The sequence below is a fragment of the Scardinius erythrophthalmus genome, assembly GCF_964197995.2.
Source record: "Scardinius erythrophthalmus genome assembly, chromosome: 9".
Taxonomy (NCBI): Eukaryota; Metazoa; Chordata; class Actinopteri; order Cypriniformes; family Leuciscidae; genus Scardinius; species Scardinius erythrophthalmus.
In genome coordinates, this window is record NC_138229.1 from 25,634,032 (window position 1) to 25,658,238 (window position 24,207).

The 24,207-nt window shown below is 36.9% G+C and overlaps 1 protein-coding gene across 1 annotated transcript; it reads left to right on the forward strand.

Moving 5' to 3' along the window:
• The first annotated feature begins 10,002 nt into the window (after window positions 1-10,002).
• On the forward strand, window positions 10,003-15,885 carry LOC308696304 (UBX domain-containing protein 7-like). Its single transcript, XM_081374847.1, has 6 exons — window positions 10,003-10,239; window positions 10,322-10,389; window positions 11,066-11,193; window positions 11,273-11,729; window positions 12,517-12,596; window positions 14,711-15,885. Exons 3-6 carry the CDS (start codon window positions 11,074-11,076, stop codon window positions 14,870-14,872), a joined length of 819 nt encoding a protein of 272 aa, XP_081230973.1. The 5' UTR covers window positions 10,003-10,239; window positions 10,322-10,389; window positions 11,066-11,073; the 3' UTR covers window positions 14,873-15,885.
• The last annotated feature ends 8,322 nt before the right edge of the window (window positions 15,886-24,207 follow it).

Below are 24,207 nucleotides of genomic sequence, written 5' to 3' on the forward strand. Positions count from 1 at the left end.
TATTTTCAGATAAATGTACTTCAAATGATTAAGTTTTTTCTCAATAAGGATAAATTATGATATCTTGCAAGAGTAAACAGTAGCCGTTTCAAAGCTAGATGTGTAAAAGGGGAAGGCAAATATAAGTTAGCTTCTTCCTTCTCCTTTTTTTTTCCCTTTCTTTTGAACATGCTGAGACTTTTAATTTTATTGTTTTCTGTTAAAATATGTTTTGTTACTAATGATCATGTTCTAAAGAAGAAAAAAAAGAATACATTTATTCATTCATTCATTCATAAGTAAAAAATATAATAAATATGTAATATAGTACACATATTTAGCAAAATACTTTCTATAGCTCTTTTTTTTCTAGCCAACTAACGTGCTACTAGTCAGTGAACCCATAAACCGTGACAAAATCGCCTTTAAAGTTGTCCATTTATGTTCGTGATTGCTGCATTCACTCACAAAAATAAACGGTAGGACATTTACAAAATATGAAAGATGATCTTTATTTAATATCCTAATGATTTTTGGCATAAAAGAAAAATCTATAATTTTGACCCATATAATGTATTGTTGTCTGTTGTCACAAATATAGCCGTGCGACTTGTGACTGGTTTTGTGATCCAGGGTCACATATAATGATTTGCTGCTCAAGAAACATTTCTGATTATTATCAATGTTCATATTTTTGTGAAACTGTGATACATTTTATATGTCAGGATTATTTGATAAATATAAAGTTCAAAAGAACAGCATTTATTTGAAACAGAATCTTTCGTAACATTATAGCCTAAATATGTTTACCGTCACTTTTTATCAATTGAATGTGTCCTTGATTAATAAAAGTATTAATTACTTAAAAAAAACTATTGACCTCAAATGTTACCTGTATACAATACTTTATAAAATTGTTTATATCTATAACATTATTATTTGTTAGAAAAAAATGCTGTCAAGTTAAATGAAATGATGCACTTATGTTTGTGATGTGATTTTTATTTAAAGAAAGTTTATAAAATGTTTGTGTTCAGGAAAATTCTGTGAAATTTGTATAAAATCTGGTTTAAATCTTTTTTTTTTTGTATAAAATGTATTGTACATTGATCTCTTTAAATAGATTTTTAACTATATAAGGTCTGCATGTCATTTGGAGCGACCACTCATCATGTGGTGTGACCAATAAAAGCAATTACTGTATTAAATTTAAAATAAAATATCTTATTTCTGTGGCTGAAATATGAATTACTGATACAGTATGCTTTGTTAATGATATTTTTAAAACCTTTGTATCAGTTTTATGTGATTTACGGGAAAAATAAGTCTGTTAACTAGATTTAAGAAGGCAACTCATATCATTATATGAAAATATATCATTATATAAAAAAAACTCAAAAGAAATGCAAATACTTGGTTTCTAAACACTTTAATTACTAAGAACTTGTAAAAAAATTTAAGCATGTTAAGGAAATTAATTTTAAGATAAATCACGGTCGCACCACATTACATTTTTTAAGGCTACGGACAATTCATCTAGAGATGAAGAAACACTAAAATCACTTAATTTTTTTTTTTTTTATATGAATTAATGTGTACACAACAACAGTTGCAACAGGTATTATTATTATTATTATTATTTTTGTATTTTAAAATTGGCCTGTCGAAAATCCTTATACGTCATTGACCCATATACCATTTGTTCTTACAATATCATACTGAACTGACCAAAAGTTTCAGTGATTATAAAAGGAGCGTTATTTACTTGTGTGTAATTCAGTCACAATTTGGAGAAAAGTTATAGTTTTTTTGTGACTTCCTACTTTTTCCATTATATTAAGGAGTGGAAATGACCAATAAGTCGATAAGTGCTCCTCTGTCGCCATCTACTGGTCTTTAAACTTTAAACTTCACATTAAGTCATCACATTAAAAATAACATTAAAATTGGAAAATATTTAGAGGTTTGATGTGCTGGAAAAAGGGTGAAGCACTTGAATTTCACTCTCAAAAGGTTGTCACTGGCAGGAAAAAAAGTTGCATTTGTTCGCTATCTGGAGCCCTGTATTAGAGACTTTCACTTTTTTTTTTATTCGTGGTACCTTCTTTTCTAGGTGCTTATGCCAAACAATTTCCAAAACACACAGAAAAGGAAACTGATGCATTTATAGGGGAAACCCTTAAACATGCACCTCACTGTGCCAAGGTGTTCGCGTATATATATATATATATATTAGGGCTGTCAAAGTTAGCGCGTTAATAACGCGTTAACGCAAAATCATATTAACGGCACTAATTTTTTTAACGGACGATTAACGCAGCGCGTATTTTCTGTTTGACCCGTGACCCAACCCCTAGTTGGAGAAATGGAGATACACAGTGTTGGCAACTTAGCCACATTGCAGACCCCTTTAGCGATTTTTTTCCCTTCAACAAAGCGCCCAAACCTTATTTAGTTTCTGAGAATATACCGGTACCGCCGGTAGGCTACTGCTCTCTCAGCACGCGCGCGTTCCTCTCTCTCTCTCTCTCTCTCTCTCTCTCTCTCTCTCTCTCTCTCTCTCTGCGTCTCACGCGGAGGAGCAGCGCTTTAATTCAGTTAAACACAGATATTATGTTGCTTCTCTAATTTTACAAATATAGCCGAAATCAGAGCACGGATATTGTCTTTAGCTTATGTGTATTTGATTTCACCAGACGACGGCTCGATTATCAGAATTTTTGTGCAGATTAACGTCTTGGAAGGGAGAGCTGGTTATGTTTATTTTGTCGCGTTTCAGTCACCATTTCAAATTCATTCCGTTGTTTGACAACAGAAACAGTAAAATATACGTTTTATTGAGAATTTATTGAGAATTTAGCTTCATCAAAATGGGCACAGAGAGAGACTACAATGTAATAATAAATGCTAAATGTACATTTAGCATTTTCAGAAGAGCTGCCCTGTCATGCAAAAATCTAAACATTTTTGTGTTAGTAAATTGCTCAGTGCAAAGAAAGAGAAGTAATGGGAACCTGGTATTTCTTTGTTCTTTCTACATGTGTCTAATAGACATGAACAAGTTCTTTGAAAAACATCTATGACCTTTGAAACATGTCTCGTCTTCATGCTATATTGACTATGGTTTCAATAATAAACATACATTTGCATAATGCATCTATATTTATCCATGCCCACGTTGATTAGAGTATTACAAACTTGAAAAGTATTAATTTAAGGTATATTTAGAACAAATAAAAAATGTGCGATTAAATGCGATTAATCGCGAGTTAACTCATGACAATCATGCGATTAATCGCGATTAAAATTTTTAATCGATTGACAGCCCATATATATATATATATATATATATATATATATATATATATATATATATATATATATATATATATATATATATAATAACATCACTGTTTGATTTATCCCTTCACTTATTTACTTAATAATTCTATACCAAAGTGAAATAAAAAAGTAATTAAAAAGTAATTGAAGTGATTGGTATTATGTATGAATTTTTTTAAGGCAGCGGAAGAAGAACTTGGGGCACCTCCTGAGGATGGAGACAGTGACTGACACACACGCGCACACACACACACACACACACACACACACACACACACACACACACACACACACACACACACACACACACACACACACGCGCGCGCACACACACACACACAGTATATATAATTAATATAAATAATTGTTCTTGTTACTTGTTGTTTAGCCTTAACTGTACATACAATTAATATACATCTTTGTTCTTGTTGTTACTGTTTCCCAATATTTGGACACATTTTTATTTTTTATTTACTGTGTTTGGTTTATTTTCTCCCCTACCACATTAATATTAATTTATAATCTGTTTTTGTTCACACTATAAATAAATGATGGATCCCTGCTTTGTATTTTATATTTGAATGTGTTAAGCGCGGACAGTGCTTATTCCTGATTAAGGTTCTGCAAGAACCATTGTGAAAGAGGTTCTGCAGTAACATTCTAGTTTGGTCCCCTAAAGGTTCCTGTAATGTTACTAAAGTTTCTGAAAACATTCAGTAAACGTGATGGAAGGAAATATGACCCAAAAAATAACCTCTTGTTCCCTAAAGGTCCTGAAAGCGTTATGGGAATGTGGTGTGAACGTCCTACAGTAATGGTCCCCTAAACATTCCCAGAACGTCCTGAATGTTCCCGGAAGGTCCGCCAAAAAACGTCTTCCAACCAAGAACTCCACATCATGACCGTCTCGAACGTTCCCGGAACGTTACTAGGCGACGTCCTTGACACCAGTGGGGACGTCCTGGGAACGTAAAATTTCTAGCGGGGATTGTTCTGGTGGATTTTGGATAGGCTATTGTAATCCAAAAATCTTACACATTGTGCCTTTAATTGGTGTTTTAACGAATTTGTTGTTAAGTGATGGTTCAATGAGGTAGGCCTAATCTCCAGAAAATTATACTTATTATGGCTTCAGTCTTGTAAACAATGTACTGAGAGACTAATGGAGTGAACTTTGTTTCATGTGTCTATTGTACATTTAGAGAGCGTTTTAAGAAGGCAGCCTTGCAGTGCTTAAGAAAATGTGACTTCAAACACATTTTGAACAGAAAGAAAACCACACGAGTTTTTAACAACATAACGTGAGTATAAAATACCAGAATTGTATTTTTATTTCGGGAGCTGTTCTGTCAGGAGTTCTTAAACACCAGAGGTCACTGTCAGTTTAGTTTTAGCTCAATGTCTTTGAGTGACATGCTTTTCTCTGGCTTTGGCTCAGATCTCTGATCAGTTAGTTTCTTGTTCATCAAAATCTGTCAGACATGTTTGTATATTCCATAAATATCTGACATGGAATGTTTGTAATGTCTGCTAAACTTATGGTCTGCCGTTGTAATGAATAGGAATCACAGTTTGTACTGTATATGGAGTTTGTCAAGCACAATCACTACCATTTTTGAACATGGAGGAACTCAAAACCCTAAATTTAAAAACCTGTATAAATACATTTATATTATTCAGTACATAAATTTAGAAATGTATTACATGTAAACTGTAAATTCACTGTCTTGTTGTGGAAGAGCAATAGGAAGACGTGTAAGAATAAATGGTGGTGTTAGTGTTAGGGGAAGACAATAAAGGAGTGTGTACAAATAAACAAGCAACTGTGAATTTTCAATTTACACATACATTTCTGTAAAAATAAATGTACATTCATTTTCTGATTATGTAGGCTACTACAGTATTGAATTTTCCTAGTACATTTTTTCCTGTTGAAACCTGTAGACAAAACTGGCATTCATGTATTGTTTTGAAAGTACATATACTATAACAAATATTTCCATGGTGAAAAAACCTCTAAACATTTTGACCAGTGTGGCTCGCATGATTGGCCAATTTATTGACACAATAACTAGCTTTTGAAGAATGGATTAAATGTTTTGGGTGAGTAACTACATTTTGCAGACATGCAAGAGTTTTGATGTTCAAGCAAACAGTTGAGAGACATTTACACTTACAGTTCAGAGAATGTTAAGACACTATTGTTTCTTAAAAAATGTGCCCAAGTGATTGAGTAAAACTGTAACAACCCCCTGTTAATAATTATGGTATTTTTTGTGTGTTCATAGTTCATATTTCTCATTGTTTATTCTGATTTTACATTTATTCCCAATTTTAGATATGATTTATAAGATGTTGATCTGTAAAAAAGTATTTTGAATGTCACAGCATGTGGCCATTTGGTCATAATAATATAACCATACAAACCATGCCATATGATCTCGTTTCTCTAGTATTGATTATTCCCACCCCTACCTGTGCTGCCAGCTCACATATTTACCCACTGTGCTCCCACCACCCACATGCTGACAGCACAGTTTTCCAGGCAAAGATCACAGAAATGTGTGTACTATGATCATTTCTACTATGTGGGTTGCAGTTCTTTATCTAGGGAACCGCAGTGAACACCATTCCCTTATAATCGATAGCCTACTTGGCAATGACCCCACAATCTGCATTAGTGGCCAAGATGCTTCACTTTTAGATTACCATCACCAACACCATAAATAATAAAAACCTGAGGCAATAATGTACATTTTTATTTTACTCTGAATTTCTATTGCACATTTTCATGTTATTCTATGACTTTATTAACATTTTGCTAATGAGTTAAAATAATATTCAGAATGTTTCTCTACATGGGTCATGATTTTTTTCTCAGGGTCACATAAAGGAAAGTACTAAATTGAAGGGGTGGTTGAATATGATTTAACTTTTTTAACTTTAGTTGGTGTGTAATGTTGCTATTTGAGTATTAAACAACATCTGCAAAGAAAATATCTGGCTAAGAAATAGATAAACATAGTAATGTTCCACACATATACAGATAGACCGAATCATATCTCCATCGATTATGCAGCTGACACTCGGACCCTGAAGTTAGGCACGTGACCTTCCAGGTCGCAGATTTGGGTTGCTGGGCGCCAACATGTCCCGAACAACAACTCAGTCAATCTCCAATAATGCCAGTGGTTCCTTAACCTGTAACCAAAGAAGACTAACACACACACACACACACACACACACACACACACACGACACACAGCTTTAACTATAAACAGGAGAGTATTCTCAAAACATCAAAATAATGTGTTCTTTCTCCCAAGGAGAGCTACACTTTAGTCTAACTGGAAATTAAGGCTTTAACAAAGAAATGGTTCCTTAAACTATTGGCTTCAATGACCCCTATATGTTTTAACACGTTGAAGACCTTGCTTTCTCAAACACAAAACATGCCCCTATTTCATTTCTGGAAGCCGGGCTAAATAAGCAAGCACTGTTACTGCATTCAGATATCAAATACTGACATTAGAGAATACATGAAAAGAACATTTCAGTGATCACACTGGTAACTTATATCAGAGCTCGAGTTGAAGCTGCTTCATCGAGCCCCTCTTCAGTGGACAGCAAGCCAAATAAGTTTAACCTAATATCTTAAAGATTTTATGGGCAAACAAACTCGTTAATGCACTGTGAGTGAGAGTCTCACGCCGAATGAATTCAGGTTTGACCTGAAGATTGCGCCCCAGGTCAATCATCCATTCATACATTTTCCAAACCGCTGGTCCAATGTGAGTACATTTTTCAATTTTACTATTGGAGCTATACCAGTTTGCTACGTTTCAAATAATTATTTAACAGCAAGCACAAACTATGCAAAAGCGGCTCAAGTGTCCTAATTTGTTCACTCGTTTTCATTCACTCCCTCAAGTAAACTATTAGTGGGCTACTGTAGTGAATAGTGAATGAGGGTATAGGGGGCGATTTCGGACACAGCCCTAGTGTGCGCCTGTTAGTTACCTTAGCAACCTGTTGTGCCCACATGCCCCAAATTCACTCTGATTAGGTCTGATATGTACTCCCTCCCTGTACAGTTCAGTTATTATGTCTATTAGTACATATTTGGTTAGTGGTTGTTTCTATCCTGCGTTTTATATTCTCTTGTTATACTGAGGGTTTGTTATTTTGATTTATTTTTACAGTTGATTGCTGCATCTAGATCCTGCCTCAACTAATCCTTGCTGCAACCTCACTGTGACAGTCACAGAATATTTCTGAACCTCTCTTAATTAATGACTAAAGTTATGTTTATGTGTTTATTTGCATTATGTTAAGTTAAGGTAAAAATAAAGAGAACTATAGGAAAATGCTTATGTAAAAAAAAAAAAAACAGTTGAGTAATGGTTATGTAATTAACAGAATTTATTATAATGATGATTAATGTATGATTCAAAGCATGCCAAGCGTTTCTTTCCAAGGTGTATAGCGAGAGACAACATACGATGTGATGTAGACGAGAACATGTGGCCAAATGCTGAAGATCTTACAGATTAGAACAGGACTTTTTGTGTGTGTGTGTGTGTGTGTGTGTGTGTGTGTGTGTGTCATTTTGTTTTATTTTTGCACACTTTAAACCAAAGGCCATGTATGTTTGTCTTTGTTTCGTTTTGTTGTTCACTGACAGTAATTTCATATTGCCAATAAAGCCTTTACTGCAGCAATTCTGTCACTTTTTTTTCAGTTGTACATTCTATAAAGTATTGATGACTCTTTCACATTTAGATATTATGTTGTACACAAATCTAATGCACCATGAATTCACACACACAGCTGAATGAATAAAACAAATGGATTTCATACTGTGTGTTCTATACAGATAGAACTGAAACATGACAAGTAATGCAGTTTTTGTAATGCCACCAACTGTTAATATTTTGACAGTCATTACGCTATGATTGACTATGTGTTCATGTTGGATAGAAAACGAGTGCTAAAGTTTTGACCGAATTATTTAACGGGTTTGCAGTGTTTTGATAGAGTTAATGTATATTGAAAAAGATTTTTTTTTTTTTTTTTGCGTTTTGAAATGTAGAGTTTGTATCTATTTAAGAAAATGTGGTTTTGGGCAGAAAATTTACTATTTGGCTAATTGTGTGATGTAGGTGTGTTGCTGTGTTAAGAGTTTAGAAAAAGTATTTTAAGAATTGGCAAAAGCTTCTTAGCAATTGAAAAAAACTGTATATTCTGTGGTGTTTATAATATTGACTCGCTGTGTGTATGATCTGAGAGCATTGTTTGATTTTGAGCACAGATAAAATGGTTTTGCCGGAAGAGTCAGATGTTCTCTGAATGTGGTTTGAAAATTTGGTTTTGTGTTTAAGGTTTTGAGAAAGTGAGTGATGGTTTCAAGAAATGTGTTTTAGCAATTCAGAAAAACTGTAACATGGATCTGACTTCAGCTGAACAATGACAATATTTTCTTTTAAAGCTGCTGTACAGCTGAAATGAACTATTTGCATTACTGATCATCATTTTCCTGTTATCACTTGAAAAGTTGCTTTGAAACAATCTCTATTGCATAAAGCGCTATAGAAATAAAGGGGACTTAACTTGACTCAGGTCAGACAGGTCATGCAACTGCTGAATATACAGGCATTCAATAATCTATAATATTCACTACAATACTGTAGCCTACTTGTGGTATAGAATATATTCACCATAGTTAGTTGTGATTATATACTTTTTATGTAATTGCACTTTTTTTTACTGCATGCAATATATATTTGTTATTTAACCTCATGTTGGATGCTTTCTGAATTCATTAGTATCTGTAGTGTATATATATTGACTGATGTGTGTATGATCTGAAAGCTGTTTGATTTTGAGAACGGGTGAAAAAGTTGAGGCAATAGTTTGATTTTGCCAGTGTCACGGCAGGATAAATGCAAAAAGGTGCGAGGACTCAAGTGCAGAGAATGGTATTTATTTATAAAAGAAAAACAAATACAAAAAACATAACTAGAAAATACAAAACCAAAAACAGAACATGAACTTACTAGGGAATCACAGAGAACAGGAAACATAAGACAACGTACCAAACACAGACTGCAAACAAGAAGGGACTTATAAAGGGAAACTAATCAGGAGGGAACAGGTGGAAGAACTCAGACAATAATCAGATAACAAGTGGGAGGGATCAGACAATGACATGAGCACATGGCCCAAAATAACAAAACACCCATGTGCAGCACAAGACAGGACAGGCATGTGTCAGCCAGAGTTTTGTGAATTTTAGTTTGAAGAATTGGATTTGTGTTTAAGGTTTTTCGAGAAATGAGTTGTTTCGAGAAATGTGTTTTAGCACTTCAGAAAAACTGTAATAGCAACAGATTTTATCTTTATTAGCTGCTGATTAAATAATCATTAATAAATGGTTGAGTTATTCATGGGTCATACATTAACTCTAGATTAACTCTACATGATCTATGCATTAGTTAAACATATTGCATATAGTGAACCCATATTGCAGGGATAGACAACTCCGGTCCTGGAGGGCCACTGTCCTGCAGAGTTTAGCTTCAGCCCTGATAAAAACTCACCTGCCTGTATCTATTTAGTAATCCTGAAAACACTGATTGCCTTGTTCAGGTGTGTTTAATTAGGATAGGATCTAAACTCTGCAGGACAGTGGCCCTCCAGGACCGGAGTTGTCTATCCCTGCCATATTGTAATGTTTTACTAACTTGTTTTTTCTTTACTTTTTTTTTTAGAACGGCCAAGTAGAACGGCCAATGGGCAGATAGTCCAGGCAATCACAGATGATCTTCAGGAACACAGGAGACGAAAAGGCAAGAACCAGGAACCCAGCACAAGTGCCAGTTCAGCCGGAGCCTCCAGCAGCAGACACCCTCCTGCAGAGTGAGTGGCAGTCTTATGGTGTTTGTAAGTCACTGCATGCTCTGTGCTTTGAGTTTGATTGTTGTGTCCTCCTCTCTGGCAGAGATGATGTGCGAGCACCCATTCCTCAGAAGCAGGACATTCTGGTGGAGCCAGAGCCCTTGTTTGGAGGTATTACAGTTCACATTTATACATCTTTTCTGCCTAACCTACGGTTTCCAAACTTTTTTATTCAAAGAATATTTTCTTGAAATACCCCTTGAGATTTTAAGTTAATACTTCAATAACAAATTTGCATGTCCACAGTTCTCTGATGCCAGTTAATGGTCACATGACATGCAAGTAAATGGAGAAAATAGTGTTTTATTTTGACTTTGTCGCTGAATTTAAAAGTAGATTAAAAAAAAAATACAGTATTTCCTAGAACCTGGCATGTGTGTTTTAAACTAGATGTTTAATTAAATCCATTGATTACAATGGAGTACTGGTATTGATAAAAGTGTTTTTCTCGCATTAGACTGGTTTTGCTACAGTTCAGGTGTAATTTGAATTTTCAAAGATCTTCTCATTTAAAAAAAAAGAAAAAAGTGGTAAGCATAGTAATAACATTGTAATAACATGGTAACATGCAAACCTTTTAAATGTTTCATTCATTCATTAATGAAAATTGTTCATCAGATACAAAATGGCTTAAGTTGAAAAAATATTAAGGTATGACTATTACATAAGCTTATGCATGGTCAAAACTGGGTAAAAAACTAAAATAAAAATGACAGTGTATTTAAGTGCTTCTGATTACTGTCTGAAATTCCGAGTATTTCAGTGTTTTCATCTCTGACAAACACAGGACAAAAGATGGTTGAGTGGAACCAGTTAGATGTGTCTTCATTCCTGGATCAGGTCACAGGCTTCCTATCAGAGCACGGGCAGCTGGATGGGCAGTCCAGTCAACCTCCGGCCAAACGGGCTCGTTCTGTAAGTGTCCCCTTTAAGGTTCTGGAGCTTTCTGAAAAAACATTTTCTTAAAATCGCAATCCTTTATCTGTCTATACAGGAGAGTTTGATAGATGCCAGCGAGGACAGTCAGTTAGAAGCCGCTATCCGGGCCACTCTTCAAGAAACACACTATGAGTCCGCCCAGGACAAGGCAGAGTCACGCTCGGATGATGATTCAGATGCCGAGCCTTTCTCTGACAGCGAGGGCCTGATCTCAGTTGACGGTTCGGATAATGAAATCGGTGGTGGGGAGGATTCTTTAGATGGACACATCTCTGCAGAGGTAGCTCCTCCCACCAGGCCGGACAGCCCAGCCCATCACAGGAAGTCCCCACACAAAGAGTTGTGCCACAGGAAAGAGGAGAGCAAGAAGAATCACCTAGAGCCGGTTGGGCTCAGTCACAGTCAGACAGGACAAACAGAGTCCCAACAGCGGCTGGGAGAAAACCACAGATCAACATCACACCAGCCCTCAGAACCCGCCGGCACCAGCACAGCAGATCCAGACGACAACGGTATACGGCATCTCTGTCTGTCAGGTGTCTGTTTCATCTTTGGGTGAACTAACCCTTTAAGCCAAAGTCAATTAAATTCTCTCATTATTTACTCACCCTCTTGTTGCAGTTATATTTTCCACAGAACATAAAAGGATATTGATGATCATAGTGAATGTAAAAGCAGCCTAAAAGTAGTTCATATGACTTGTGCATTATATTCCAAGTTCTCTCAAGTCAACTGTGTGTGAGAAACCCATTGAAATTGAAGTCGTTAACCTCTGATCATTTGTGAACCATTATGAACTTGAGACAGTGAGTTGAACGTGAGAACCGAAACAATCCTATTTGTGAATGAATCATTCTTTTAAGCCAGATGAGAACTAGTCGATCCAAATTCCAAATCGGACTGAAAGATTCGTTTACAAACCCGTTTGCGAGTTTAACTCTTGATTCAGTAATCCGATCATATGCATATCATATCATCCGTTAATTAATGACTTAAATTTCAGTCTGATCCTCACAAATCTATTGGATGGCTTTAGAAGATTTGCATTAGAGCACACAAGTCATAAGGTTAGCTTGTGTAGGTTTTGTTCTGTCATTTATGGAAAAGAGCTGATCTTCAAACATTGTCCTTTTGTGTTCTGCAGAAAAAAATAACATACAGGTTTAGAATGACGTGGGGTAAATAATGACAGTTTTTAGGTGAACTGACACATTTAAAGGATTTGAACTTTTATACATGGTAATAATATTCAGAGATAATGCAGAAATAACAAATGTACTAAAATGACTCTGTCCGCAGGTCCAAAGGCCCGCTTAATGCTGCGATATCCAGATGGCCAGAGGGAACAGATAGCATTGTCTGCTAAAGCTAAACTTATGGTGGGTACAGCGTTTCACGATTTGTATAGTTCAAAGGTGTCACTCTTTTCGCCATTGCCAACTTATCCCTTAATTACACTTAATCAAATTACACAAACATGTTGAAAAGATTAAGAAACTTCAGTTTTTGTCCTTTCAATTAAGTTTAATAACTTTTTTCAAATAATAAAAATAATCTTTAAAGGGGTCATCAATTTAAAATGGTGTTTGCATATAAATGTGTCTTTGCAGTGTGTGGACACAACCACCATACAATGAAAAACATCCATTCATCCAAAAAGCCTAAACAGTCTCAATAATCAAGCCTTTTGGATTTTCTGAGCAATATGATGTCATATTGCTCATGCTCCGCCCACGACCGCTCATTATCATTTAAAGAGACATGCACCGAAACGAGTCGCTGTGAACAGAGCTGTTTTTGAGGAGGTAAAAAGGGTGTTGTTTTACACAACCATTGAGGAATTTTAACCAAAGTATGTTAAAACTTTACATGAAGACCCTAAAGAATCACACAAACTTGTGGAAAATGGGCATCGGATGGCCCCTTTAACATTTAAATACAATAAAACTGTATAAAGTAAACACATGCAAAATAACGATATTTAAAGGGACTCTGTGTAGGAATTTCTCCCATCTAGTGGTGAAATTGTATTTTGCATTCAAACGAATAATGCTCTCCAGCGCCTCACTTTTTCAAATGCGCGTTGCATCTACGGTAGCCGTTATGTACCAAAAAGCTATGACAGGATGTCTTATAATAGCACTTCGAGTTTTTCTTCGGGTGAACAGGTTTGTTATTTAAAACAAACTGAAACTTGAAAAAAAAGAAAGAAAAGAATGTTACAGTTATCAATTACTGACTGTGAAAAACATTAACTATGGTAATTAGTAGTAATCCCTTCTTTACTCGTTATATTTTTTGAAGTACGTGCATTGTTAGATATCATCATCATCAGCACCTTCTCTAACGTTACTTTACTCAATAGCTGCTATTCATCAAAGAGTCTGTTTAACTTTTAACTATAAATGTTCTACTGTCTGTATAATAAAGTACACAACAAAGCAATGAAAAGAAAGCTTGTAATTAAGACCGTAACATTGACTTACCTGTCGAGAAGAAAGCAGGCAACTTCAGGGTCTCTTTTGAAAGCTTTCTCCTGCATTAGCTATCCCGACATTAACCCTTGTTTTTGTAATCTCCGGTCACGTTTCCTTTTACGGTCTATTTTGGACTTTTTCGACGACGAGGACTCATCCTGTGACTCAGCATATGTATGAATGAACGGTGTATAAATAATAACCGTGCAGTGCATCCTTTTAAACTTGCCGGGGCAGTGACAAGCGCCTCTCACTGCTCTGCGCCTCCGCTTCTGCTGGCTTCAGTCACGTGACGCTGGTTCTGAACGAAAAACATGCTGTGGAAACGCGTTGGCCTAGTACTTTTTGTCCCTCTCTGCTATTATACTTTTTCAAGATGGCGGAACTACATGGAAGCCTCCATGGACCTACCCATCCCATGTATATAAAGATAATAAATTCTCCGTTTACGAGGATTAGTCTGATCATTGGCATAGGTATTTGTACATCATTGAGGGCATATTTATTAATAAAAATATTGATTTTAGATAATAAAATACCTAAAAAGCTACACATAGTCCCTTTAATAATTTTTAACCAATATCTAGATATCTTGTCTGGGCTGGCATGTTTTGGTATAAGTGTTAAACAAATGTTTGAAAATAATTATTAAGACTAAGTATTTTTGAACTTGACTTGAATACGAAATATAGTAAATACAAGAATAAAAAAAAATACTAAGATTATACAAAAATCGAAATGGCAGTTTGAAAGCATGTAAATACAGTTTGACTTCCTCTCTTCCCTGTGACAACTTCAAGCGGTTGTCAGAAACAGAACGTTGCGCAGTGTCGCTTTGTGTACTGGGGTATATCTGTAAGCGCCACCAACTGTCAGAAAGCGAATTTGCATTTTCAATTCAGTCAATATGTACATTTTAACCGGTTGATGGATTCGGATAATAAGGTATCTGGAATTATCCACAGTTTTGTTTTTGTACCCTTCATTTTCTTCCTTTGTTCTTTTTTTTTTTTTAGGCACTGGTGAGACATGTTCAGTCTAAGGGATTCCCCAACGAACGCTTCGAACTTGTCACCAACTTCCCCCGCCGAAGACTCGCTCATTTGGACTATGACATCACACTGCAGGAAGCAGGACTGTGTCCGCAGGAGACTGTGTTTGTGCAGGAGAGAAATTAGCCCCTCCCCTTGTAGATAAACCACACCTCCTTCTATCCTGTCACTTGTGCCCTAGAAAGACTGAATTGACTGTGCCCTGTTACCACTTGTCTTCTTTTTTTTTCTCTTTTTATAAGTCCAGGATACACAGAACATTTGGTAGTTCATAGGGACCGTCCCCTGAGCTGCATTTGTCAACGTATTTATTTACAAACAACTTGGCACATCCCATGCTGTCTGGGTCTATTTCTTCAAGACAGTCCATGTACACGAGTTAAGCTCATTTTGATATGGAATTTAATCCCTAAAAGCTTTTACAGATGGCCTTGATATAAGAAAAACATTGTGTATCATGTGTATGCAAAATTTCTAAGGATTGAACATCAGTTCCAGAAATGTCTACCAGTCCCTGTCAAAATCATTAGAGCAGGTTGGGATCCTGTTGAACATGGGCTCAGGTGATAAATTGGGGTGGATGCTTATTATTTAGAGGTAAACCCTCACATATCTCATCTGCAGTGTGCAGGGACGAATGGAGTAGAGTGACATTTAGCTATAGTAAGTTTCTGTCTCCTTTTTTTTATATACTGCATCATTTCCACAAAAACTGATTCTCAAATATAATCATTGAAACAAAAGGGACAGCTGGTCCACTTGAGTATTTCTTCAGTAACTGATCTAACAGTGTCCGGTTTTGTGGCATGATTCTTGGTAGGAACATTGTGGTTTTGAACCAAATGTTCTAGAAGGTGCTTGAACATAAAATACTTGTGTGTCATAGATCTGGTTGTATTTATATGTATTTAAGGGCAAGATTTTATTTTTGCATACAGATCTTAAGTGATTCAAAGTGACACAGATTCTTATTTTAGCTTAGTAGTGCTCCAACATTATGAACAGTATGAGCATAAGGATCCGGCCACTGGGGGCAGATGAATACTCAAAGTAGCGGATACTTCTTTTATTTTTTCATGGATAACTATATGTTTATTTGTCGCTAATAACTTAAGACGTCCACTGTATTGGAATGGTGCAACCTTGATATTCACATGACTGAATATCTAATTCTGCAATAGTCTTAAGCAGGTGATTTTCGCAGGATTTTCTTTAACGTTAATGATAGATAATTCTGTATAAATTAAATAAAAAAAGAATATTAGTTAAAGCTCTTAAAAATATTGATTATCAGAGAATCCTACCATGGGTATCTTGCAACTGTATGCGGTTCATCAAAGAATCCTGAAAAAAATCACGGTTTCCACAAAAATATTAAGCAGCACAACTTTTTACAAAATTGATTGTAGCGCCCCCTACCTGTCTTCCTTGTAACTAAGTAGGACAGCGCTCCAGATTCATGAACTAAATGCCTACAGGTGTTGAAGTTAGGCCCCTCGGAAGTCACAATGTATACTTTTCTTTTGGAAAGTTACGCAGAATTAAATCTATATGCACCTTAACTAACCAAGTCAACCGAAACACTTTTGAAAGAATAAAACACTTGTAGAAGTACCATAAAAATTAAAGGATTTAATTGGAATAGAGTTATTAAATGTAAACTAGCTCAAAAAATGAATTTCAACATGTAAAGTATTCACACAATCACATTGCCATTAAATCTGACACAATTTAAACACCGAAGGGCAATATCTCAGGTGCCAGACCTACTGAAAGTAGTCTCTATGTCAAATACACTCAGTATAGGTTGACCCAATGACCTCAAAGGTATGAATACATACAATAACTCACACAGATTATACAAAATATACTCTGAATATTCACATCCTATTTTCAGTGCACTGAATAATACTAAATGAACCAATATTTAATGTTGTGGGCCCACACACACACACCAGTCATACACACAAACCACCCCGTTGCAGGCCTGAATCGTGGCTCGTGTTCGTGGTGGCCGGGAAACTGAAAAATGGCCCCTTCACTCTCCTGAGCACAAAACAAATCAAACCAAGATACCTCAATTCCACTTGCAACCACACAGCAATTCCGGAATCCTGTAGCAGGCCTCGCGCAGCTCCTCGTCCTCTCTCTCCCTCGTCAGCCGACGAAACCGCACCTCCCGCGCCGCCAGAGGAACCCCAAATAACGCGGGTATTTGGGGCGCTATCTGGTCCTCAAGATCTCCCTCGTTGTGGGGGAAAAAACTGCGTTAACAGTCTTTAGTCTTGTCGTTATGACTGTGGCTTTAACTTATAGTTCAGATGCGCCGATATGCGCATTGATAATTAAACAGCCTGTATTCGCGCCTGAACGGCAGATTAACAACACTGACAGACCGTAAAACACTCGCGGCGATCTCAAAAAAATAAACACAAATGAATTATACGTGCTTCACTCCCGATCTCCATTACAGTTCAAGATTTTTAAACTTGTAAATCAATCAAATCACTCTCTTACCGCAAGTCCGTCTCTCACATTCCCCTTTCTCTAACTGAACTCCCGCCTTGTCAAAATCTTCTCCCCCTCTCTCGAACAACCACTCACGTTACACAAAACACCAGTGAGGGCGGGACTTATTCACATAAACCAATAAAATAATGAAACACCTAACTTGTTGGTTTGTCACATTTTCAAATGTAAATCTCAATCAAACTTGAAATAGGAACGAGCGTACTTAAAGGAACACACCTTTAAACGTACTATACTGAGATGTATATTTAATTCACATTTTAGCTCTGGATTAGAACTAAATAAAAACTAATAAATTGAGATAACCCATTAACTGAATAATTCTATTCTACTGGGTTACATGATAATAAGAAAATGTTTCTTGAGCATCAAATTACCATATTAGAATGGTTTAATGTGACACTGAAGACTGGAGTAATAATGCTGAAAATTCAGCTTTGCATCACATGAATTAATTATATTTTAAAATATATTTAAATAGAAAACAATTATTTTAAATGAATAATATTTCATAATATTACTCTTTTGCTTTTTACCTTGGTATCCCTGTGCTCTTTTATACTCATCGTAAAGGTAAACAAGGAATCATGACACCAGGCCTGGAAACAAGACAACGGCGCGGCGTTTAAACGTCACCTCTGACGACTGACATCACAGAATTTACCGGTACACAGCTGCAGAGTATCGGATCGGTATCGGTCGTCGACTCGTCGTAACTCAGAATTTTTGGGATCGGTTCTGAAAAAATGGTATCCGTGCATCCCTATGATGGACTAATGGAGTGGACTTTGTTTCATGAGTCTATTTTAAATTTAGAGAGCGTTTTAGAAAACGTGAATTCAATAACAGAAGGAAAACCACACAAGTTTGTAACAACATGAAGGTGAGTATAAAATACCAGATTTTTTTGTTGTTGTTATTTTGGGAGCTGTTCTGTCGAGAATTCTGTGACACCCTCAAGATTCATGTCACAAATTGATCACCAGAGGTCACTGGAGTTTAGTTTTAGCTCAATGTCTTGGAGTGACAGCTTTTCTCAGGCTTTGGCTCAATTCTCAGAATAAGATTTTTTTTCTCTTTCAAAACAATATAAGTTCAGATCTCTAAACAGTTAGTTTCTTGTTCATCAACATCTGTCAGACATGCATGTTTGTATATTCCATAAATATCTGACATGGAATGTTTGTAATGTCTGCTAAACTTGCAAATGGTCTGCCGTTGTAATGAATAGGAAGTTTGGACATACTGTATATGGAGTTTGTCAAGCACAATCACTATCATTTTTTAACATGGAGGAACGTCAAAACCCTAAATATAAAACCCTGTATAAATACATTTGTATTATTCGGTACATTTAATTACATTGTAGAAATGTATTACATGTAAACTGGAAATTCACTGCTGTTTGTTGTGGAAGAGCAATAGGAAGATATGTAAGAATAAATGGTGGTGTTAGTGTTAGGGGAAGACAACAAGGAGTGTGTAAAAATGAACAAGCAACTGTGAATTTTCAGTTTACATGTTCATACATCTCTGTAAAAAAATAAACGTACTGTATAAATACATAAATTTTATACACAAGCTAATACACAAGAGCATAGACAAAACTGGCATTCATGTATTGTATTGAAAGCAGCGTGTCAACAAAAAAATAGAAACAACCATTAAATTTCTATACTATAACAAATATTTCCATGGTGAAAAAAACTCTAAACATTTTGACCAGGGTGGCTCACACAATTGGCCAATTTATTGACACAATAACTAGCTTTTGAAGAATGGATTAAATGTTTTGGGTGAGTAACTACATTTTGCAGACATGCAAGAGTTTTGATGTTCAAGCAAACAGTTGTGAGACATTTACACTTACAGTTCAGAGAATGTTAAGACACTATTTGGAAAAATGTGCCAAAGTGATTGAGTAAAACTGTAACCAACCCCCTGTTAATAATTACGGTACTTTTTGTGTGTTCATAGTTCATATTTCTCATTGTTTATTCTGATTTTACTTTTATTCCCAATTTAAGATATTATTGATAAGATGTTGATCTGTAAAAAAGTATTTTGAATGTCACACCATGTGGCCATATGGTCATAATATAACCATACAAACCATGCCATTGCCATATGATCTCGTTTCTCTAGTATTGATTATTCCCACCCCTACCTGTGCTGCCAGCTCACATATTTACCCACTGTGCTCCCACCACCCACATGCTGACAGCACAGTTTTCCAGGCAAAGATCACAGAAATGTGTCTACTATGATCATTTCTACTATATGGGTTGCAGTTCTTTATCTAGGGAACCGCAGTGAACACCATTCCCTTATAATCGATAGCCTACTTGGAAATGAACCCACAATCTGCATTAGTGGCCAAGATGCTTCACTTTTAGATTACCATCACCAACACCATAAATAATAAAAACCTGAGGCAATAATGTACATTTTTATTTTTCTCTGAATTTCTATTGCACATTTTCATGTTATTCTATGACTTTATTAACATTTTGCTAATGAGTTAAAATAAAACTGCGTGGTAACAAGCGCAAGAGAAGGCGAGAGATAAAATAGAGAGCATAATCATACTATTGTATGGTTACAACACTTTTTGATGTTGAGGTGTGCAGGGTGAAAATGGACAATGTGAATGAGTCACATGAGGTTCAAAGGCTGGTAAATGAGGTTACAAAAATAGAAGTCCAATGAATGTCCCGAGATATCTTTATTTACCTGTGTGACGGGATCTCCAGAGTTGCAAAAGCTTAGGCTATATTGTAAATATTATGTGGCCAAATTCATAAAAAAATCTAATTTATATACTGTGCAGAAATACTTTTGTAGTCAGTCAGAAATTTTAATTTAAAAGAATAAATAGTAAAAAAACATTGTTTGTTTGTAGCCTACTTTGTTGAATATCGCTGTGGAACAAGAAACATTCAAATAACCCAACAAGGTGCAAATTAAAGCTTAAAAAATAGCTAACTCAATGTCACTGTCAGGTTTTTTTTCTGTTTTTGTTTAGTTTTATGTGTTCCCAGTTCCTGTTCATTTCCTGTCTTCTTAAGTTGATCCAGGCTGCGTCCTAAAGCTTAAAAATGCTGCCTTTGGAGGATGCATTCCAAGGGAGGAAAGTACGTCTGAATCCGATGTTAGCTTCACTTCCTGTCTCCTGAGATACCTTCATCTGATCGATTTTGGAAGGCAGCATAGATGTATCCTTCGCTGCCCTATGATATCCCACAATCCTGTGCAAAATGTCCATTCTGTTACAGTTTGACAGACTGAAAGTTGCGGTTGGTGGTCAGTTTGTGTGCAAATATAAATTTTTGAACAACATTTACCCACTTATGATGTCATTTTTCTAGCGGGAAATTACTATTGTACTGATTACATATTCATTTAGTTTTCACCAAAGCTCGCTCTATTTTGCTGTAGATCATTAAACCGTTACGCTGCCACAGAAGTCTGTCCGAAATCAGTTTCGTGAGGTACCTTCATGTGCCAACGCTGCCTGCAGAGTCATTTTCTGACGCAGCCCTATAGATTCCTAGGCTGTGTCCGAAATGTCAGTTTGAGGGAACAGCCATTTATGGTGTTTGAAACCATTGTGGATGTTTTCAAGTGTACTCATTCAATCCAACAACGCACCGCAATATTGAGTGTACAACTGATGTACGCTCAACGGCCAGAGAATTCCCATAATGCACTGTGAAATTCGCACGGCGAATGAATTCCCAGGTTTGACCTGAAGATTGCGCCCTCAGGTCAATCATCCATTCATCCTTTTTCCAAACCGCTGGTCCAATGTGAGTACAGCATAATATCATACAGGTATACATTTATTTTTAATTTTTAAATTTTAATTTTACTACTGGGGCTACCAGTTTGCTTAGTTTCAAATAATTATTTAACAGCAAGCACAAACTATGCAAAAGCGGCTCAGTGTCCTAATTTGTTCACTCGTTTTCATTCACTCCCTCAAGTAAACTATTAGTGGGCTAATGTAGTGAATAGTGAATGAGGGTATAGGGGGCGATTTCGGACACAGCCCTAAGTGTGCGCCTGTTAGTTACCATAGCAACCTGTTGTGTCCACATGCCCCTCGTTAATTCACTCTGATTAGGTCTGTGTATATATGTACTCCCTCCCTGTACAGTTCAATTATTATGTCTTTACATCTTTGGTTAGTGGCTGTTTCTTTCCTGCGTTTTATATTCTCTTGTTATACTGAGGGTCTGTTATTTTGATTTATTTTTAAAGTTGATTACTGCATCTAGATCACATGTGTCAAACTCAAGGCCCGCGGGCCAAATCCGGCCCGCCAAGTTATTTTATATGGCCCGCGAGAGCATATGGAAATTTAGGCTGCCGAAAAATTTCGGCCGAAAATAACATTTTCGTTTTTTGGCCGAAAGATACTAAAAAGCCGCCGCGCCCCTCCGTGTTCGGCGATGGTTTGACTGGCTCAACGTGTTTTATGACTTTGCGTGCGAGTCCGCTTCCGAAGATGCATAACTTCTAGGCGCGTTCCGCTGTGTGTGTGCGCTGTGCTCTCCGCTCCGTGTTCACAGCGCGTTCTGCTCAATGTTCCGCAAGCAACCTCCGTGTGTGTGTGTGTGTGTGTGTGTGTGTGTGTGTGTGTGTGTGTGTGTGTGTGTGTGTGTGTGTGTGTGTTGCGAGCTCTGCTCACGCTCACCGGAAAGGCAAAGTCCGCTAAAAAAAACGTGCCGACATGAAATTTCTCTGGACTTGTTTCTTTTTGCAATAGCACTACTGTGCTGTAACATGTGTATAGTCATGGTGTGTATAGCCGTGCTGGGCAACACTGGTAAAATTACTCTCGTTCACTGGTCCTCTCCCTGCTCTGCTCATGGTTTGATTAAAAATAGCTTTGTAGGACTATACTTTATTTTGACAATTGGTCAAAAAATAAATCTGTTAAATCTGATTCTGCTGCATAGAACTGATTGAAGAATAATATATTGATATTTTATATTATTTTAATATATTTTAATATACTGTATACTTAACCTTTGCACCATTTGGATCACTCCGCTTATCTGTGTTTGTGCCACTTGCATCATTAAGCCAGTAGGTGGCGACAAGTGACTGTCTTTATGAGTAAACAATTGAACTTAAAACTGATTAGTGCCAAAAACAATGATTAACTCAGGAAAGAAACAAGTTGCTGAAACCAATCTTTAATGCTAATATAAATTGCTCATTTGCCTCTGGACACAAAAAGATTGCACTGGTGTTCGATTGAAATGTAACATCTATGCAAAATAATCCTTGAAAGATTTCTCATTTAAGGCCATTCCTGTTTGGAATATGTGATTGTGTATTGTCAACAATAAGCAGAAACATTCTGCATTTCCATTTTGTAGTGTGGATCATTCATTGCAATATTTATCCTCATTCTCATTTTTAAGAATCTGTTATCTTGACAAATAATTTATGCTACTGCCCACTGACATGCTTTTAAAGCTATTGTTATCAAATTTTTTGGCCTTTAAACACCTTAAAATGCACATATGTAGGTCCGAGAAATCCAAATTTTCTCGGGGGAGCATGTCCCCGAACCCCCCTAACTACCTCACATTTGAATAAGCATGACTGTGTGGTAATGTGTGCTGGTGTGGCTACAGTGCCAGGGCTGAATTTTTGAGCCAGTTTACCCTTGCATATATACAATAATACATTATTCTCTGTATCAAATCATTATTACCCAGCCCCTGATGTTTCGGGCTCATCCCCTGATGTTTTTAAAACCTAGAAACACCCCTCCAAATGCATATACAATATTTGTAACTTAAATAAGTAATAATCAAATAAAGAGACAATATATTAACATTTTAAAAGTCTTACAGTTACAACCGGCCCTTTGAGGGCAGCCATAATGCTGAAGTGGCCCTCAGTGAAAATGAGTTTGACACCCCTGATCTAGATCCTGCCTCAACTAATCCTTGTTGCTGTAACGGTCACCAGCTGGAGTGCCCTTGAGAGCCACCAGAGGGCACTCCACACCAGACTCTCATGTTCACTCACAGACTACATGGGAGACATCATTCTCTGCCTGGACTCATCAGCACTCATTATCACATCCACCTGTATCTCATCTTCTTGTTTAGTTCACCCCATATAAGCCTGGTTCACCCCATCACTCACTGCAAAGTTTTGTATGTTGTTGCACTACATTTCCGAGCGTTTTCCCTGGTTTCATGTCTCTTGGTTTTTGGATTTCTTGCCTGGATTACTGGATTACTCTTTTGCCTCTGACCCCTGCCTGTTTTGATTGTTTGTTTGTTTTATTACGATTCTGGATTACACTTCAAATAAAGCTGCAATTGGATCTCAACCTTTGTGTCTCGGAGCAGTTCGTGACAGAAAAACTTCGCCACACCGAGATCCAGCAGCCATGCCAACCAGGTGTCCAGATGTCCAAATCATGCGTCTCCGTCAGGAGAATCGGTCCATCAAAGTCTACGTCGCAGATTTTATTGAACTGGCACATCTCACGCTAATGAGCACCGAGAGCATCTTTTTCCGCGGAGGATTATCTGAACCGCTCCGGTCATTGATGCCCGACCATGATCCTCACGGGATATTAGAACAATATATAGATCTGGCCCTGTTGTTGTGCGGTTCATCGTTTAATGTGGGCGTGGAGGAGAAGGAGCTCTGTGAACCAGCAGTATCCCCTCAGCCTGATCTTCACGTCACGCCAAACATAAAGCCTGCCACCGGATCGGTCTATGGGCGTCCAGGACTTATTTCCAATGTGACAGATCCACCGCTGATGTCAGCACGTACTGCCAAGAGGACCACCGTCCCAGGGTCTCATCTTGCCGCTACCACCGTTCCAGGGCCATATCCTAAGATGGCCACGTTCCTGAATCTCTTCACGTCAGCCCTGCCGAGCCTGAGCT

Bases quoted from the DNA above. Each gene is read 5' to 3' on its own strand.
- LOC308696304 (XM_081374847.1), top strand. From the start codon at position 11,074: ATGGTTGAGTGGAACCAGTTAGATGTGTCTTCATTCCTGGATCAGGTC. The intron at 11,194-11,272 runs GTAAGTGTCCCC...CTGTCTATACAG, and splicing joins CGGCCAAACGGGCTCGTTCT to GAGAGTTTGATAGATGCCAG. The intron at 12,597-14,710 runs GTGGGTACAGCG...TTTTTTTTTTAG, and splicing joins CTGCTAAAGCTAAACTTATG to GCACTGGTGAGACATGTTCA.